Source organism: Heloderma suspectum, chromosome 7 (genome assembly GCF_057233095.1).
Source record: "Heloderma suspectum isolate Gila_16-S chromosome 7, 16-S_ref, whole genome shotgun sequence".
Classification (NCBI taxonomy): Eukaryota; Metazoa; Chordata; class Lepidosauria; order Squamata; family Helodermatidae; genus Heloderma; species Heloderma suspectum.
The window spans coordinates 112,773,441-112,793,175 of NC_139464.1; the positions used below are offsets into that span (position 1 = coordinate 112,773,441).

Sequence of the window (19,735 nt, forward strand, 5' to 3'; positions counted from 1 at the left end):
TTTTATCTCCCTTAGAAGGCTGAAGTTCTAATCTTTCTAGTCCTGACCTTTCAGTACTTTTGTAGTTCCTTTGTTTTGGACCATTGTTAGTTCCAAGCTGCATTTACAACCTTTGTCTCATTTGCCCCGCAGCTCTTGTACTCTTTAGTTTACCCATGATGGGATGTTGTCACATTCTGCTGGTAGCCAATTAGGGTGGTGAGGGCAGAGAAACACCGCATGATGATGTCACACGAAGGATAAGTGAAACTACCCATTCTGAGGATAAAGAAGAGTAATTTCCTCTTCGCTGGGAATTCTGGAAATTATAGTTCAAGAGGTGGGAGAAATTAGGAATATCTTTCAGAAAAGTCTCCGTATCTCATCAAACTACAATTCTTAGGATTCTCCAGGGAAGGGGTCCTCACTGCCTTGCAGCACCTAAGATGCTTCCAGATGAGTCTTTGATTGTGCTATAGGCCTGTCTCATTCAAGGAGTTTTGCAGGAGTTCCAGGCGAGTTTTGATTGATAGCGCTAGGAACCATTTGTCTGGAAGCTCCCCAACTCCATTTGTCTTTCAGGTTTTCTCTTCTTACTCTCTTGCCTGTCCCCCTTCATGTGCATCCTCACTATTCTCCCTCTTCCCCAGAGGTGCTGAACCCACTGCCGAACCCTGTCCCCAAGATAGGTTCAGCAGCTTGGATAGCTCCTTTAGAGTTCTGACTGAAACCCAGAGCAGATTCACAGCCCCACCGACATCCGAGCCACCAGCCTCCATTGTCAGGGGACTGTCGCAGAATCTGGGCTTGGAGAATTTGAACAAGCTGAGTCAGAAGGTGCCAGAATCCTACAGACCTGTCAGCTTTTCATTACACACAGCTCTCAAGTCAGTGAGCTAAAAAAGATAGCATTGTTTTAAAAATGGAACACAGAGAAGCAGTCTTCTTGTCTTTCACATTAATGCTTAGTCTGGAATTCTTGCTGGAGGAGGCTGAAGGACGGGAGATGTTTTGTTTTTTAAGTAGAGAAGCTGGGGGAAAGCATCATAACCCCCAGAGAAAGACTATCAAGGCTCATATTTTACTAAATGGCTGCTTGGCAAAAATGATATGAAACATTTTGTCACTTTGATTTGTGTCTGAAAAGTGTGTTAAATTTGGGAAAGATCGCTTAATTGATTGTTAGGTGATCCGGGTGGTGAACATTTGGCAAAACTAATGCTAAACTAAAACCTTCAGCCATCAGCCAATATGCAGTAGTTTTTCTCATCCAATAATGTAAACCTTGGTACCTTACAATTCTGGAGCTGTATATCAGTGGAAAAAATCGTAGCTTGTGAGGGAAGGAGTTGTGGATTGTATCTCTATACATCTGTTTAGGCCCTGCAGAGGATTAAAAACAAGGTATATTGACTTAAAAGATGGACTATCCCTTAAATTAGTATGTTGCCCTAATCCTGAGCCTCACATGTGATCAATGCACAGATCTCCTTCAAAGGAAAACACACACACACACACACACACACACACAATGGAGGAACCTGCATTGTGTGGGCAGCCCTTAGTATGCCTGGAGATGCTGTCCCCTTTGAAATGAAGAGGTTGACTTTGCAAGGGCTGTGTGAGCTCATCAGAGCATGCATCAGGCTGTGGATTAGCGCACATACTTGTCTAAAAGGTCCCAAAGGGACAACATGGGAGAAAGGGTCATATGGCCATTGTGTCACGGACCTGGAATGGTGTGGCATTTGAGAGTTCGGTGGTACCGTCTGTACTTATACAAGATTCATACAAGGTTTTACACAGTCGTGCTGTGTTTGTGGTTTGCAAGCGTAGTCCTTTTGATCCTAAAAATAAAATTGTATTATCTATTATGACATATGAGCAGGTTGCATAACGTGTGACCAGTGAGCTGGATGCAGTTCATCAGCCTGCTCTTGGCAGTCAGCACTCTGCATCCTGTCTTCTCTGTCCTGGGCAAAGGGCGAAAGCGGGAGGTTCACACTCCTGGGGGCCCACCGTGCCTGGCTGATGTGCGCTGTGCTTGTCTCAGTGGGTCATGAGCAATGTAGGACCGGCACACCTTTTTGAAGCCCAAAGGGTAATGGTGGAAAATGGAAGGACTTCCTCAATTGTTTGTTCTCCAATGACTTAAAGTGTCCTGATTGTTTTATTTTGTGCTTTAGGCTCTGTGGGTATCCTCCATTCTATGATGAAAATGACTCCAAGCTTTTTGAGCAAATCCTTAAGGCAGAATATGAATTTGACTCTCCGTATTGGGATGATATCTCTGAGTCTGGTAAGGAACCGGTATAAACACAAATCAGATGCTAACTAATACAGATGTTACGCATCCTTTGTTGGTATTATTGTGCATGTAATTTTTTACATCAAACGTTGTGTTAGAGTAGGGATGGACAACTTGTGGCTCACCAGATGTTGTTGGACTTCAATTCTCATCAGCTGCAGCTAGCATAGCAATGGTGAGGGATGATGGGTCTTGCAGTCCAACAACATCTGGAGGGCCACAAGTTGCCCACCCCTGTGTTAGAGCAGGGGTGGGCAGAAAGTAGATGTTCAGATGTTTTGGACTTCAACTCCCAGCATTCCTGATCATTGTCCATGCTGGTAGAGGATACGGGAGCTCAAGTCTAAAACAACTGGAGATCTACCTTGTGCCCACCCCTGTGTTAGTTAGAGGGTTGCCTTCCTCTCTCCTCACAAATGCACTTTCTCACTTCCCTGTCTGCATTCTGCAACGTCTTACAGAACACTTTTCCTCTAGCTTCAACATTTAAATCTCCCACACAATGGGCATAATGTACTATGATCAGGGCTGTGTGTGTGTGTGTGTGTGTGTGCGTGCACACGCTGCCAAACTAGAATATGGAATCTGTTCAGACTGTGATACACAGTATAGAATTCAGCTAACTGAGAATCTTCACTTACTTTTTAAAAATCTAAACAACCCCCCACCACCAATTTTCTAGCCCTTAAAGGTGTGAAGGCAATGCTCGAAAGTCTTTCTGCTTAAATCTGAAAATCAGGAGGGGTAGCTGAATACATTTTCCAGTGGCTAGCCTCAGTGCTTCAGTGCCCAGCTTTGTGCCTTGGTATTCTCAATGACTAGCAGAATAAAGTATCCAAAGTAAAAGATATCATACATATTTGTTTATTTTTAAAATCATATATATATATGTATGTATGTATGTATGTTGCAGAATCCCACTTTTCTTGGTGCGTGGTGTGGATGGCCTTGTCACATAACTTTTTTTCCCAAGATGAAGCTCATTGAAGTGGCAATGATTCAGCCACTACAATATGAATTACATGTTTTCAGTACCTTAATGCAAACTCCACTTTTTATATGAATAAATTTTCAGTCTTCAAAAAGACCCAGCTACCATTTTATATGAGAAATCTTATCAGAATAATTCAATAAGTAAGACATGGGTTTATTAATGAAAACGTTAGTCTGGGGAAACAATGTAGAATTGAATTACATTATGTCACTTGATTGATTTCCTTATTACTACTGTAATGCCTTATGTGTCTTAATGTGCTCCTTACTTAATCTACTACTAGAAGCTACTTATTTCATTTTTCCCATGTTTCCTAGTGGAACACTGTCGTATCATTTCAGAGAATCAGATGTCTGTGCTGTGTAGATTAAGATGAGCTTTTAATACCATTGTGTGTCTTTGCTGCTTCAGGCATCAAGTGTATTTCTTTCCCCCCCCCTTCTCTAAAAACAGCGAAAGATTTTATTCGGAATTTGATGGAGAAAGACCCCAATAAACGGTATACCTGTGAGCAGGCCGCCCGACATCCATGGTAAGCAGTTATTCTGTCGATTGCCATGTCCAGAAATTTTCAACACCATTTGTTTCCATAGTTAATTGGTAATTCCAAGCTCTTGATTCAAAAAGTAAATACAGCACAAATTACCCTGAAAACACAGAGGAAATACAGAGGAAGCACAATTACCCTGAAAATCTTGGCTTAATGGCCATGATCTAGCATCACTACGGGCATTGATTTAAGGCCCTCAATGGCACAGAGCTGTGATTGCAATCAGTTTATATACATAGGTTTGAGCCTCAGTTTTTGTAGGCAAGGGGGAGACATTAACGAAGAGCAGAAGCAGGGAAAAACAGAATTGTCTTCCACTCACAGTGAAATAAGACCAAAGGACTATTCACACACATGGCAAACTGTGTACACTGAATACAGAGGTGTGTGTACATTCAGAGGGATGACAATCCTCCCCCACCCATAATGCATATGCTATAACACCCGTATGTGACATACATTTATATGTTGCGAAGTCCATGCACCCAAGAACATATGACCCGAAGACCTCAAAATCAGGGTGGGGTGCATGCATGATGATAATGCACATTAGATCTATATATATCGGAATGTAGGCAGATGTGCGTAATTTCCGTTTTACAGCAAGCAAGTAGAGATAGGGCAGGAGCAGGTAAATGTGTGTGATCCCACTGGCACATTAAATGTTCACAGTTTGCGATATGTGCTGATAGGAGATATATACACAGACAGACACACACACACACACGTATACATACAGAGATATATTGCACTACCATAAAGAGATACCATAAAGAGGTAACATATATACATTCCTCATTGTGCTGCCTCTTTAGGTCACAAATAGTTCATCAGATTAGACTGTTTGCACAAGAACAACATAAGATGAGCCCTTCGGAATCAGGCCAAAGCCCTTGCCTAATCCACCACCCAGTTTTCCACAGTGCCGATGGCCCTCTCCCACTGTTGTTACCCAGCAACTGGGATTCAGAGGCATTGCTGCCTGTGATCCTGGAAGTAGTATATAGCCATTATGGCAGCAGGCATTGACAGCCTTATCCTTCGTGAATTTATCCAATCCTCTCTTACATTTAAGTTGGTGGCCATCACCACAACTTGGAGAAGCAAATTCCATAGTTTAAATATGTGCTGTGTGAGGAAGTACATATTTTCGTCTGTCCTGATACTCCCATCATTCAGCTTCATTGGATGATGAGAAGAGGTACTATGAGAGAAGGATAAAAACTTCTCTCTATCCACTTCCTCCACACCATGCATCATTATTTACCCCTCTTATAATCTCCCCCTTTTCACCTTTTTATAAACTAAAATGCCCCAGATGTTGCAACCTTTTCTCATGGGAGTTTTGCTCCAGCCTCCTGATCAGTAAGGAAATGAGCCACCATGGGGCCCTTAGGGTAGCCGAAAGGTCGCATACAAATGCTTCAATCAATCAATCAATCAATCAATAAGATAATCAAACAGACACGGGAGACCACAAAATATATCCCTGAAGTACACCTTGATTCCATCCAGAGCCATTTCCAACAAAAAGGAAATTGGGAAAATTCTTAGCTGTAGGTCAGAAACTTCCAAAGGTGGAAAATGTGTGTATTTGAATTACATCATTTTATCATGGGCCTCAGGAAATTAAATAAGTCATAAAACTGATATTTCAAACACAGACCAAATTATCAGGGACATACCTACTTGAGAAAAGTAGGTCACCTTTTATATTTTTGCAGGAAAAATAACTTTCCACGACGTTTTATCCAACATACACAGAAGTGCACAGTTGACTATTGGCCTGGAAGATTATTTCTGTTAGTTACTGGAATAAAATAAGAGACAAAGAAAATGTGGCAAAGGTAACACACACATTTGAAAACTTCCTAACACAGTGTAAGCTGTAACGAGCTTTTCTTCATTAAATCCAGCTGACTCCCAACCAGCATTTTAATGCCGTTGCTGGAGGCCTGACAACATTTTTCTCCCAATGTTTTACCCAGCGTTTATGCTGTAAATATAGTCCATTGTTTGCAAAGATAGGATTTCACCATGCTGGATTTTAAAAGCTGTATTTTGTTTGCAATGCTCTCTCCTTACACACAGTGGTCTTGATCCACAGAAAATTAGTTGTATCAATGTCATGATGAATTTAAGGCCATACACTGACCCACTGATGGGTCCCACTGATGTTGATGGAACTTACTTCCAAGTAAGTGTGCTTAAGCCTGCAATCTTGAAACCCAATAGATCAGGGGCTCCCAACGCAGCACCCACAGATGCCATGGCACCCTCAAGGGCCTCCAACAGCACACATGAAGCTCTCCCTGCCCCCTTTTAAAAAAATTAAAATTAAAAGATTGGAAAATGTTAGGGCACTCTTCTTTCTGTCCCCTCTACCCCTTTGCCTTGCTGTTTCCCCCTCCCTTCCAGTCTGTAGCTTTGCTATTTCTTTCCCCTCTATCCCTTTGCCTTGTTATTTCCCCCTCCTTCCCAGCCCCTAGCCTCACTGTTTCTCCCACACACACATACACCTCTTTCATTCACTTTTGGTGAGCCAGGCCCCCACAGCAACCATTATGTGACTAGCCACAGGTGGTGCCCACAGCCGTTTCTCAAATTCCCTAGTGTGCCCACGTGTCTAAAAAGGTTGGGGATAGCAATAGATATTTCCTTCAGTGGCATGTTGTGACTCTGCCATCCCAGTCCTAACATGTTTACTCAGAAGTAAGTCCCATTGATTTCAGTTGGCTGAAATCATAAGGCCACTTTCTTCCAAGTACTCACTTACACTGGAGCATACTTCTACTGACCTCAGTGGGACTTACATCTGAGTAAAAAATGATTGGGATCAGTCTGTGCTGTTGTTTGTAAAGTATTTGCACACTCAGTGAAAACCACCTGGAGTCCTCCTTATTAAAGCAGATTAAAAGTCCAGTGGAAAACTCAAAGTTGCAACCTGGCGATCCTAACAATGCCCCATCTGTAGTCTGCCATGCTGGGCTGCAAGACCAGCCCAGTGAGGAAACTGTTGTAATAGGCAATGCCATTAGGTATTATCTGCACATTTTATGTGGGCGATTTATACAGTAGATTTATGCTCTCGTCTGCACGGATTATTTATGTCAGAGCAGAACTCTTTCTTAAAGCTTTACTGCTTCTGAGGGCAGAAGGTGTAGCCTAGCTACAATGCTATGACATGGGAACTCAGGGTAAGCGGAGACAGGAGGTGATTTGCTGGGGCCTGATAAGCGTTTTTAATATTTGTTTTTCTTTCATGCTACATCTGAGGCAGTAAATGACCCATTACTTTGATTAAGTACATATTGTCAAGGCAGAATCTTGATCCTGTGCTAAACCAGAAGAGTTCAGAATTGTCAGTTCAAGGGCTGGGCATAATTTATCTTTTTTTTTAAATCATAAAATTTTATTTTATTTTGAAATAAACTTAACAAAATAAAGGCAACAAAAAGAAGAACGACGTACATAATAATAAATCAAGATCACTAAAGAAACAAAGGAATGCACTAATTATAATTCTGTTTTATTACCAATATACTCATGGAACATCTACAGTAAAACTGCTTATGTAGGAGCTCAATATCTAGTGAAAGAACAGGAATACAATTTATACAGCATATAAAAGGAGCGTGTGCGAGTGTGTGTTCTTTTGTGTATATGTTTGTATACAGAAAAAAATATAGGCAATTGCACTTGTTTAGAATTTGATCAAAAGTTTGAAGGCCAGATCATTTACAGCTTGAGATGTATGTTGGATAAGGGTCTTTTAACACAGACATAAGGAGGAGTTTGGAAGCTCTTGCTTCAACATAGGAGATAAATGGAAACCATGGAGCCATAATATCGTTCTTTAAAACTATGGAGCCATAATATCTTTCTTAAGGTTAGGATCCCTTGCTTGCTGAGCAAGTTTATACATAGTCATAGTCTCCCAAGTTTTATCAACCCACTGCTATTTAGCTGGTTGCTTCGGAGACTTCCAATTACACGCTATACATGACTTTGCAGCTGTATACAATTGCTTAAGAAGGCCTTTATCAGGAATCCAGGATCATTAGATTAAAAAAGATGAAGAAGCATAGCTTTGGGAGTTACCAGTGGGCTCTTTAAAAAAATATTCCATTGGAGCAGAGGGGAAAAGCCAGGGCTGGCCCAATGGTCCCTCTGCCCAAGCCAAGGTATATAGTACTCACAGCTGGGGAAGTTATTTTGACACATGAGACAGAAAATCCCACAGGCACAACTTCCCCTCCCTGGCAGTAGAAGTGCAATAATAATAATAATAATAATAATAATAATAATAATAATAATACATTAAATATCTAACAAGTTGCTCCTTTTCATGAAACCCCAAATCAGCTTCCTTGCAGAAAGAGACATTTCATTCAAAAACTCTTCAGGAGAGAATACAGGGCAAACCATGGCCTAATTTCCTCCTTTTCAGAGTCCTGCTTATGCTTGTCATAGCAAAGACCTTAATATTACAGTTGCATCGTTAAAATCTGTTTATGTGAAAGGATTATATTTGTCACTCTGTGAAAAAGATGATTTACAGGGAGCTTGGTTCCCAGACAATCCTATTTAAAGTGTGAAGTGGCTCCCTGAAGAAAATCAGTGATGTTTATAGCATTAGTTTGCACTCTTATCTGCCCTATCCCAGTACTCTGTTTATTTTGGAATCTCATTGGTACTAGTTGTATATATGCCTCAGCAGTCATGTTCTTATAGCATTATCCATTACACAAAGTTCATGTTTCCTATCATCCAGATGATTTATTTCAAGGGCCCTACTCCAGTCTCCAGAGGTTTCTTTCAGTAATCATGAAGGTTCTGAAAACAATGCAGTTGAGAATGCATGCAGTGCACCATATCTGGGCATGGGGTGGGCAGAAGTAAATTTTACACACACACACACACACACACACACACACACGGCTGCAGACAAAAACAATACCCCTCCATTCTACCTCTTTGTAACATGTAGTACATCTTATCCCATGTCCTAAAACTGTGCTGTGTGTTTCACTACCCTGGCTTCGTATGATTGGATGCTGCTTGTGGGATCAGGGAAAAGCGCAGTGTAACGACATCAGGACACAGGGCAAGTTGCTACTGAGACGGAGGGAGAGACTCAACATATGGCGATTTTTGAAGGACAGGCCTGTGTTTCTTGTAGCACTGAATTCCACCCTCAAGGAAATTTTTTTTTTCCATAAAAGACCCCAGGGAGTTAGGGAAAGACCTCCTAAGAACATAGGTTTGAAGTCAGAAGAGACATCCCTAGAAGGGCTCCTCTACAAGTTACATTTTTCAGTTCAAACATATCTGTTCAATTTCAAATGACAAAGACGCGAAAGACAAGTATTTTTAACTCTCTCAGTTACTAAGAACAGTGGACAAACAACTGCCAAGGCCAAATCTTACTCCATTAACAACCATTTCTACAAAGCCACATTATAAACACAACATTACCCCCTTTGCTATTACATATAACCCTGTTAAAGACATTTCAGTGTGACCTGTAAACCATGACATCCTGTGAACAGGAGGTAGAAAATCCATGATACCCTTCCAGCAGCCACCCAAACTGAAAGTACTACAAAGACCAGATCATTTACAGTTTGAGATGTATGTTGGATAAGGGTCTTTTAACACAGACATAAGGAGGAGTTTGGAAGCTCTTGCTTCCATTTTTGACTAGCTGTAGCTTGCTATGTCAACTGAACCTGGAGAAACTATGATTGACCTTGGCAACGTTGCTTCTGATGCTCAAACTTTGCAATCGCTCATGGCTGCCTCTGGGCATCCCAGACAGTCCTCAACATACTGCCCGTCCTATGTATTGCCCCTATGTATGTTCATTCTGGTCAGGTAGATCTCCTGCGCTTGTTTGCCCTCTTGAAACTATCAGGCAAGGTGCTAATTGGCGTCACTGGTTTTGTAGCCACCTCCCCATAAATAATAGTATAGAAGACCTTCTTGATCTTGAGTTAATCTTTCAGTTGTCACCCGGACAGCCAGGTTGGATTAAAGTCACTGACCCAGGGTTCAGGTCACTGACCATAAGCCATACCCAATGAACTTAGCTTTGTTTATACCATCGTGCCATAGCTTCATAGGGTTTACAGAAAATTTGTTTCATATTTATATATCATGATTTATACTCCACGTTTCAGACATGCATTCAAAGACGTTCGCAAAAGAGAATGGGACTTGCCTCTGAGTAGACAGGTATGGGATCACGCTGTTAATGTTTACTCAGAAGTAAGTCCCATTGAATTTAACCTATGGGGCTTATTCTCAGGTAAGTGGGCATAAGATTGCATTGCGGCCTTAGACTAAAATCCTAAACATACTTACTAGGGACTAAGTCCTATGGAACACAGTAGGATTTATTTCCAAGTAAACATGGATAGAATTGCACTGGAGAGCTGCAATCCTAAGCAAATGTACTAGAGAATAAGTTCTATTGAACTCAGTGGGACATCTGAGTAAATATGTATAGGATTGCCCTGAACAATCAACATTAAAACAGCATGGCTATTATGTTCTTATAGTTAATAATGGTGAATAGGGAAGCTAGTCCACCATACTGCTGTCCATGCTGGTGAATCCCTAATAGATTTGGCTTTGATTTGTTCACATAAGTAAGTGTGACTTCTGAGCATGTCCACTTGAAGCAAGACTGAAGAATTCCAGTGGTGGGAGAGAGAAGGAAAGAGATTCAAGTTGGCTCCTAGCCATGATCCAGGGAAAGGAAAATCCCAGGGAGCCAACACAGCAAGCAAAATAAATACATTAAAACCTTGATTCTGTCAGTCCATTTCCAGGCACGTAACCCCAAAGCACAGCATGGCTGGAAAGAATAGGGAAGCAGGCAGATGGTGCCTAAGAAACAGAAGCTGAGGGGGACGTTGGTTAATGCAGCTCCAGCAGGCAATGAGTTGCCCAGAGACCTTAAGAAGAGGGAGCATTCCAGCATTAAGCAACCTAAAAGGGGGATGTGTCCAAGCCATAAGCTGAACATCAGGACCCTGCTGTTCCATTTTTTGAATATCCACCCAGCCCAATCAAAGCCGTGGAGAAGCAAGAACTCCCCTAGAAATCTAGAATATTGCTAGTATCATGTTTGCCGGCGATATTATGCGTGACTGTAGGAGCCCTCCCCGCATGCACCCCGCCCAAGCTGTCGGAAGGAGCTGGGCGAGCTTCTGGTAACTTTGGTGTGAACCCCAGTGGCCAGTTGACTGGCAGGACCCACCTTCCTTCATCTTCACCCCCAACTCTCTAGTATCTTTGATGTGTTCAGACTTGTGCTTGTTTTCTAGTGTTCCATTATGGCTACACCAAAAATCTCGATTTCATTGATTTTTACGTTGCCACACAGGGCTTCAGTTTGCCCCTTTGTGTGGACTGAGCTGTAAGAGGGCATCCCATTCAGACTGGGCTATCTTGTACAGCCTGTGCTTCCCTGGTAAGGTTCCATGTGCCCGTTTTCTACCGATTGCAAATGTTCATTACTGGTTTTGATGAAAAGTTATGCGTCATTTGTTCAGCGCCGAGGGACGCTCTCCAACACAAACAGGCTCTGAGTGCCTTTGGAAAAGCCTGCGTGACTTCAGGCAGAAAAATGATGGATAGTGAGCCAGCCAGTCGACCTTAGATGTTGTGTCAAAAGAAGAAAGCTGACTTTCAGGAAGGGCCTTGCCATCATTTTCCTTCCAGGGTTTCTGTGCCTTTAACAGGGGGATGACTGGGAATAATTGAACAGGTGGAGCTTTCCCCCATCTTGGAGTCAGAGAGAGGAAAGGCTTCACCTGCTGGTTTTTGGCCCAGCATGAGTCTGTTAAAGGTACATTGTTTCCCTCATGGAAGGAAGGAAGGAAGGAAGGAAGGAAGGAAGGAGAGAGAGAGAGAGAGAGAGAGAGAGAGAGAAAGAAAGAAAGAAAGAAAGAAAGAAAGAAAGAAAGAAAGAAAGAAAGAAAGAAAGAAAGAAAGAACCTCTGATGCCCAGCAAGCTGCTGAGCTGAAGACATGGCAGGCAGACAGACTCCTCATCCCCACACAGAAGAAGGCTTAGGTACATCTGCATTTGCTCACATGTACCTCTTGCTCTCCCATTCCTTCCCACTCTCCACGCTCACCTCTTCTTTCCCATTCTTGCCTGTCTCACTGTCAAATTTTAGATTGTAAGCTCCTCAAAGTAGAGACCTGAATTCTTTGCTTATGTTACTCTGCAGAGCACCACCTACTGATGCTGCTATACTGAAGATGGTGAAGGTTTTATTTATTATTATTTGTTATTAAAAAATCTTTTTAAGCCACCTTCCATCCCTACAGGTACCAGAGCAGAATACAAAGGGCATGACCAAGACTAATCATTGTTGTTGTTGTTCAGTCATTAAGCTGTGTCTGACTCTTCGTGACCCCATGGACCAGAGCATGCCAGGCCTTCCTGTCCTCCGCTCTCTCCCGGAGTGTGCTCAAGTCCATATTCATTGCATCGGTGATGCTATCTAGCCATCTCATCCTCTGCCAGCCCCTTCTCCTTTTGCCTTCAATCTTTCCCAGCATCAGGGTCTTTTCCAGGGAGTTTTCTCTTCGCATTAGGAGGCCAAAATATTTCAGCTTCAGTATCTGTCCTTCCAATGAGCAGTCAGGGTTGATTTCCTTTAGGACTGACTGATTTGACCTCCTTGCAGTCCAGGGGACTCGTAAGAGTCTTCTCCAGCACCACAGTTCGAAAGCATCAATTCTTCGGTGCTCAGCCTTCCTTATAGTCTAGATCTCACAGCCATACGTTGCTACTGGGAAAACCATAGCTATGATTATACGAACCTTTGTTGGCAAGGTGATGTCTCTGCTTCTTACTATGCTGTCTGGGTTTGCCATAGCTTTCCTCCCAAGGAGCAAGCGTCTTTTAATTTCATGGCTACAGTCACCATCTGCGGTGATCTTGGAGCCCAAGAAAATAAAATCTGTCACTGCTTCCATTTCTCCCCCTTCTATATGCCAGGAAGTGATGGGGCCAGATGCCATGATCTTAGTTTTTTTAGTGTTGAGTTTCAAACCAGCTTTTGCACTCTCCACTTTCACCCTCAACAAGAGGCTCTTTAGATCCTCTTTGCTTTCTACCATTAGGGTGGTATCGTCTGCATATCTGAGGCTGTTGATAATTCTCCCGGCAATCTTAATTCTGACCTGTGATTCATCCAATCCGGCGTTTCTCATGATGTACTCTGCATATAAATTAAATAAGCAGGGCAACAATATACAGCCTTGTTGTACTCCTTTCCCAATTTTGAACCAAGCGGTTGTTCCATGTCCGGTTCTTACTGTTGCTTCTTGACCCTTGTACAGGTTTCTCAGGAGACAAGTAAGGTGGTCTGGTACTCCCATCTCTTTAAGGATTTGCCACAGTTTGTTGTGATCCACACAATCAAAGGCTTTAGCGTAGTCAATGAAGCAGAAATAGACGTTTTTCTGGAATTCTCTTGCTTTCTCCATGATGCAGCGAATGTTGGCGATTTGATCTCTAGTTCCTCTGCCTCTTCGAAACCCAGCTTGTACTTCCGGTAGTTCTCGGATCACATGCTGCTGAAGCCTAGCTTGTAGGATTTTGAGCATCACCTTGCTGGCATGTGAAATGAGCGCAATTGTACGGTAGTTTGAACACTCTTTGGAATTGGAATGTAAACAGACCTTTTCCAGTCTTGTGGCCACTGTTGAGTGTTCCAAATTTGTTGGCATATTGAGTGCAGCGCTTTAACAGCATCATCTTTTAGGATTTTAAATAGCTCAGCTGGAATACTGTCATCTCCGCTAGCTTTGTTGTGAGTAATGCTTCCTAAGGCCCACTTGACTTCACTCTCGAGGATGTCCGGCTCAAGTTCAGTGACCACACTATCATGGCTATGAGAGACATTCAGATCTTTCCTGTATAGTTCTTCTGTGTATTTTTTCCATCTTTTCTTAATCTCATCTGCTTCTGTTAGGTCCCTGCCTTCTTTGTCCTTTATCATGCCCGTCTTTGCACAAAACATTCCCTTGAGATCTCTGATTTTCTTGAAAAGATCTCTAGTCTTTCCCATTCTATTGTTTTCCTTGATTTCTTTGCATTGTTCATTTAAGAAGGCTTTCTCGTCTCTCCTTGCTATTCTCTGGAACTCTGCATTCAGTTGGATATATCTTCCCCTTTCTCCTTTGCTTTTTGCTTCCCTTCTTTCCTCAGCTACTTGTAAAGCCTCATCAGACAGCCACTTTGCTTTCTTGCATTTCTTTTTCTTGGGGATGGATTGAGTTGCTGCCTCCTGAACAATGTTACGGACCTCCGTCCATAGTTCCTCAGGCACTTTGTCTATCAGGTCTAATCCCTTAAATCTATTCCTCACCTCCACTGTATATTCATAAGGGATATGACTTAGGTCATACCTGAATGGTTTAGTGGTTTTCCCGACGTTCTTCAATTTAAGCCGAAATTTTACAATAAGAAGCTCATGATCTGAGCCACAGTCAGCTCCAGGTCTTGTTTTGACTGACTGTATAGAGCTTCTCCATCTTTGGCTGCAAAGGACATAATCAATCTGATTTCGATATTGACCATCTGGTGATGTCCATGCATAGAGTCGCCTCTTGTGCTGTTGGAAAAGAGTGTTTGCTATGATCAGCGTGTTCTCTTGGCAAAACTCTATTAGCCTTTGTCCTGCTTCATTTTGTACACCAAGGCCATGCTTGCCTGTTATCCCGGTAATTTCTTGACTTCCTACTTTAGCATTCCAATCCCCTATGATGAAGAGGACATCTTTTTTTGGTGTTAGTTCTAGAAGGTGTTGTAGGTCTTCATAGAACCGATCAACCTCAGCTCGTTCGGCCTCAGTGGTTGGGGCATAGACTTGAATTACTGTGACGTTGAATGGTTTGCCTTGGATTCGTACTGAGATCATTCTGTCTTTTTTGAGATTGTACCCCAGTACTGCTTTTCCCACCCTTTTCTTGACTATGAGTGCTACTCCATTTCTTCTACGGGATTCTTGCCCACAGTAGTAGATATAATGGTCACCTGAATTAAATTTGCCCATGCTTGTCCATTTTAGTTCACTGATTCCCAAGATGTTGATGTTCAATCTTGCCATCTCATGTTTGACCACCTCCAGCTTACCTTGATTCATTGATCTTACATTCCAGGTTCCTAAACAATATTGTTCTTTACAGCATCGGACTTTTTTTTCACCACCAGACACATCCACAGCTGAGTGTCCTTTCGGCTTTGGCCCAGCCGCTTCACTCTTTCTGGCGCTACTTGGAAATTCCCTCTGCTCTTCCCCAGTAGTATATTGGACACCTTCCAACCTGAGGGGCTCATCTTCCGGTGTCATATCTTTTAGCCTTGTGATACGTTCCATGGGGTTTTCTTGGCAAGAATAGTGGAGTGGGTTGCCATTTCCTTCTCCAGTGGACCACATTTTGTCAGAACTCTCCGCCATGACCTGTCCGTCTTGGGTGGCCCTGCACGGCATAGCTTATGGCTTCACTGAGTTACGCAAGCCCCTTTGCCACAACAAGGCAGTGATCCATGAAGGGGAAGACTAATCATACCAAAATAAAATACAAGAAAAACAAAGCCATGAAGTAAAACAGTTAAAACAATAGAGCAGCTAAGAGATGAACACTTAAAATGCATGGGCAAATAAAGAAGGTTGTAACCTGGTGCGGAAAGATTGTACTGTCATCTGCTTTTTATTGTACATCACCTCAAGTACTCATTAGGTGGAGGGGCATATTCTAAATAAATAAGTACTAAATATTCAATAGTCGGTGGGCCACCACAGAGAAGTCTCTCTCCCTTGCTGCTACATAATGTACTTCCCCTAGTAAACATACCTGGAGAAAAGCCTCAGCTGCACATCTAAGACATGAAGGCACAGGCTGTTTGGTATAGGGAGAGGCGCTCCTTCAAATAGTTGGGACCCAGGCCATTTAGGGCTTTAAAGGTAAGCACCAACAACATGAATTGGGCTCAGAAGCAAATGGGTAATCAATGCAGCTCTTATAGAATTGGTGCACCAGCTAAAATTCTGGCTGCCTCGTTCTGCAGTAGCTGAAGCTTCTGGATTGTCTTCAAGGGCAGCCCCAGAAACAGCATATTACACTAATCAATTTGGGAGGTTACTAGAATCTCTGTGGTCAAGCTATTCCTGTCTAGGAATGATTGTAGCTGGCAAACCAGCCAAAACTGGTAAAAGGCACTCCGTGCCACCAAAGCCAAATGGGCATGTACCACCTGGCCACATACCTGCTCTTTCAGGGGGAGTGCAACCCTATGTAGAACAGGTTGCACACTCAGTTCCCAGACAGGGGAACTACCTATCCACAGTACCTCCATCTTTTCAGGATTCAACTTCAATTTATTTGCCTTCATTTAGCCAATTACCGAATCCAGACTCTGCTTCAGCACCTGCACAGCCTCACCCAGAGAGAAATAGAGCTTTTGCACCTGGCTGAGGCCCAATTCAGTACAAATGTCAGACAGGCCTGGGAGCAGAGCAAACATGCCAGGAACTGGGGCAGGCCAGCATGTTCCCGATCCCTCACCACACATAAGCTCGGTGGAGAGTGATGTCTGCATAGGGCTTTGCTGCACTCAGTCTGTGGAAAATAGGATGGACTTTCTTCAGCAGCCCATTGAATGTAAGGATATGCTGTGTTACTTGGAAATTATCATCTCTCAATAAAGTTGGTGGTAAAAACTTCAGCTGATTTTAATAGAACTGTATAGTACCCTGTATTTGTAGAGTGAAGAAGAGAGAGAGAGAGAGAGAGAAAGATCGTTATAAAAGACCATTCTGAAATGTCTCCTTTATCTTATATTTTTCCAGGATTGCCGGTGACACAGCTCTCAATAAAAATATCCATGAATCTGTCAGTGCTCAGATTCGCAAGAACTTTGCAAAAAGCAAATGGAGAGTAAGTTGTCTTGTTCTCAGTTGCTTGCACGGTTGGGAAGAGCTGACTTTTAACTTTATAAGGGAGTCTGTTCTGGAGATGAATGTGGAGATTTCTCCACCTCTTTTCAAAAGAATGCTTATTTCCAACTGGAAAGTTTAGCTTGGCAGAGTGGTGCCATTCTTTTGTGAAGAAGGGCTGTTGAACTGGACCCTGGGAAAGGTCTTCAGAGATAGTAATGGACCCATATTATTTTCCATTCTCTTTCTGGTAAGGCTTTGCAAAGAAGGAACACTGGGGGGGGGGGGGGACATAGTATCTTCCAGTCTCCACCTCCATCCTACCCCAAACAGTTCCAGTTCTGCAGCTCCAAAACCATCGTGATTGGCCACCCAATCAAGGAGAAGATGAGGATGAAACTTCTGAAAAGCAAATAGCCAGTGTTTCAAGGAAGCATGATGTAGCAGTAATGGGGGACTCCAATTTCGCCAATATTTGTTGGAAGACAAATTCTGCAAAACATGGCCCCTCCAGGAAATTCCTGACTTGTGTGGCAGATAACTTCCTCCTACAGAAAGTAGAGGAAGGAACTCGAGGATTGGTTATCCTTGACTTGATCCTAACCAACAGAAATGACGTAGTGGGTAAAGTAGTAGTTAGAGGAACTCTGGGGGAAAGCGACCATGTTATACTTGAGTTCATGGTTCTAAAGGAAGCAAAAGCCGAGTGTAGCCAAACGCATACCCTGGATTTTAGGGAAGCTGATTTTAACAAACCAGAACAATGATCAGTAAGGTCCCATGGCAAGCGACTCTAACGAGAACAGGAGTCCAAGATGGGTGGGAGTTTTTAAAACAGAAAATTCTCAAGGCGCAATTACAAACAATTCCAACAAGAAAAAAAGGTGGAAGACAACAGAAGAAGGCAATGTGGCTTCACAAAAAGCTAAGAGATGACCTGAAAACAAAAAAGAACACATATAGGAAGTGGAAAGAGGGCCAAGCAACAAAGGAAGAGTACAGGCAGGTAGCACAGAATTGCAGGGATGGCGTCAGGAAGGCTAAAGCTGAGAATGAGCTGAGGTTAGCGAGGGACGCTAAAAGCAACAAAAACGCTATGTGCATAGTAAAAGGCAGAGGGAAGAAATGGTGGTTCAGCTATTAAATAAGGACGGCAAAATGATAACAGATGACAAAGAAAAGGAAGAAGTGCTCAATTCCTACTTTGGCTCAGTCTTCTCCCAAAAGAGGGTCTATGACCCCCCCTGGCAAAGGCGAAGTACAGGCTGAAGGGACAGGATTGCAGCTTGAAATCGATAGGTATATGGTCCAGGAACACCTCATTACATTGAATAAGTTCAAATTCCAGGGCCAGATGAACTACACCCTAGAGTAATAAAGGAATTGGCAGAAGAACTCTCAGAACCACTGTCTATTCTCTTTGAGCAATCATGGAGGACAGGTGAAGTGCCAGATGACTGAAGGAGGGCTAATGTTGTTCCTATCTTCAGAAGGGTAAAAAGGAGGAACCTGGGAACTACAGACCACTAAGTCTGACAACAATCCCTGGGAAAATTCTGGAGCAGATGCTAAAGCAATCCATCTGGAAGCACCTTGAAAACAATGCAGTGATTACTCAAAGTCAACATGGATTTGTCCAGAACAAATCCTGCCAGACGAATCTGGTCTCATTTCTGGATCGGGTCATCTCGCTTGTGGACTGTGGGAATGCTGTGGACATCATATACCTCAACTTCAGCAAAGCTTTCAACAAAATGCCCCATGATATCCTGATGAGCAAACTAGCTCAAAGTGGGATAGATGAAACAACGATCCGGTGGATCCACAGTTGGCTACAGAATCGGACTCAAAGAGTGCTTATCAATGGGATCTTCTCAACCTGGGGAGAGGTAATGAGTGGGGTACCACAGGGCTCAGTCCTGGGCCCAGTGCTCTTCAACATTTTTATTAATGACTTGGAGGAGGAGGTGCAGGGCATGCTGATCAAATTAGCAGATGACACCGAATTGGGTGGGATAGCTAATACTTTGGAAGTCAGAAACAAAATTCAAAGTGATCTTGATAGACTGGAGTGCTGGGCGGAAAACAACAGAATGAAATGTAATAGGGATAAATGCCAAGTTCTGCACCTAGGAAAAAGAAACCAAATGCACAGTTACAAGATGGGGGATACGTGGCTCAACAACACTACAAGCGAGAAGGATCTTGGAATTGTGGTAGATCACAAGCGGAATATGAGCCAACAATGTGATGTGGCTGCAAAAAAGGCAAATGCTCTTTTGAGCTGCATTAATAGAAGCATAGATTCCGAATCCCGGGAAGTACTAGTTCCTCTCTACGGAGCACTGGTTAGGCCTCATCTTGAGTACTATGTACAGTTCTGGGCACCGCACTTTAAGAAGGATGCAGACAAGCTGGAGAGGGTTCAGAGTTGGGCAACAAAGATGATCAGGGGACTGGAAACAAAGCCCTATGAAGAGAGACTGAAGGAACTGGGCATGTTTAGCCTTGAGAAGACTATGGGGAGATATGATAGCGCTCTTCAAGTACTTGAAAGGCTGTCACACAGAGGAAGGCCAGGATCTCTTCTCCATCATCCCAGAATGCCCGACATGGAATAATGGGCTCAAGTTACAGGAAGCCAGATTCCGGCTGAACATCAGGACTGTTAGAGCAATACGACAATGGAACCAATGACCTAGGGAGGTAGTGGGCTCCCCCACACTGGAGGCATTCAAGATGAGGCTGGACAGCCATCTGTTGGGGATGCTCTGACTTGGATTCCTGCATTGAGTAGGGGGTTGGACTCGATGGTCTTGTAGGCCCCTTCCAACCCTACTATTCTATGATACTATGATTCTATTCTCCAACTGTATCTATTTCATTGCCAAAGTACTTATTTAGCACTAGCCTTGTTCCAGAGAAAGTAAATCAAG

The 19,735-nt window shown here is 43.0% G+C and overlaps 1 protein-coding gene across 2 annotated transcripts in view; it reads left to right on the top strand.

Moving 5' to 3' along the window:
• CAMK1D (calcium/calmodulin dependent protein kinase ID) overlaps positions 1 to 19,735 on the top strand; it is a 300,742-nt gene that overhangs the window by 271,163 nt on the left and 9,844 nt on the right. For both annotated transcript variants that reach the window (XM_084811563.1, XM_084811564.1), the window contains exons 7-9: positions 2,166 to 2,278; positions 3,735 to 3,813; positions 16,713 to 16,800. In XM_084811563.1, coding sequence (XP_084667689.1) covers positions 2,166 to 2,278; positions 3,735 to 3,813; positions 16,713 to 16,800 — 280 coding nt within the window. The remainder of the gene's footprint in view (positions 1 to 2,165; positions 2,279 to 3,734; positions 3,814 to 16,712; positions 16,801 to 19,735) is intronic.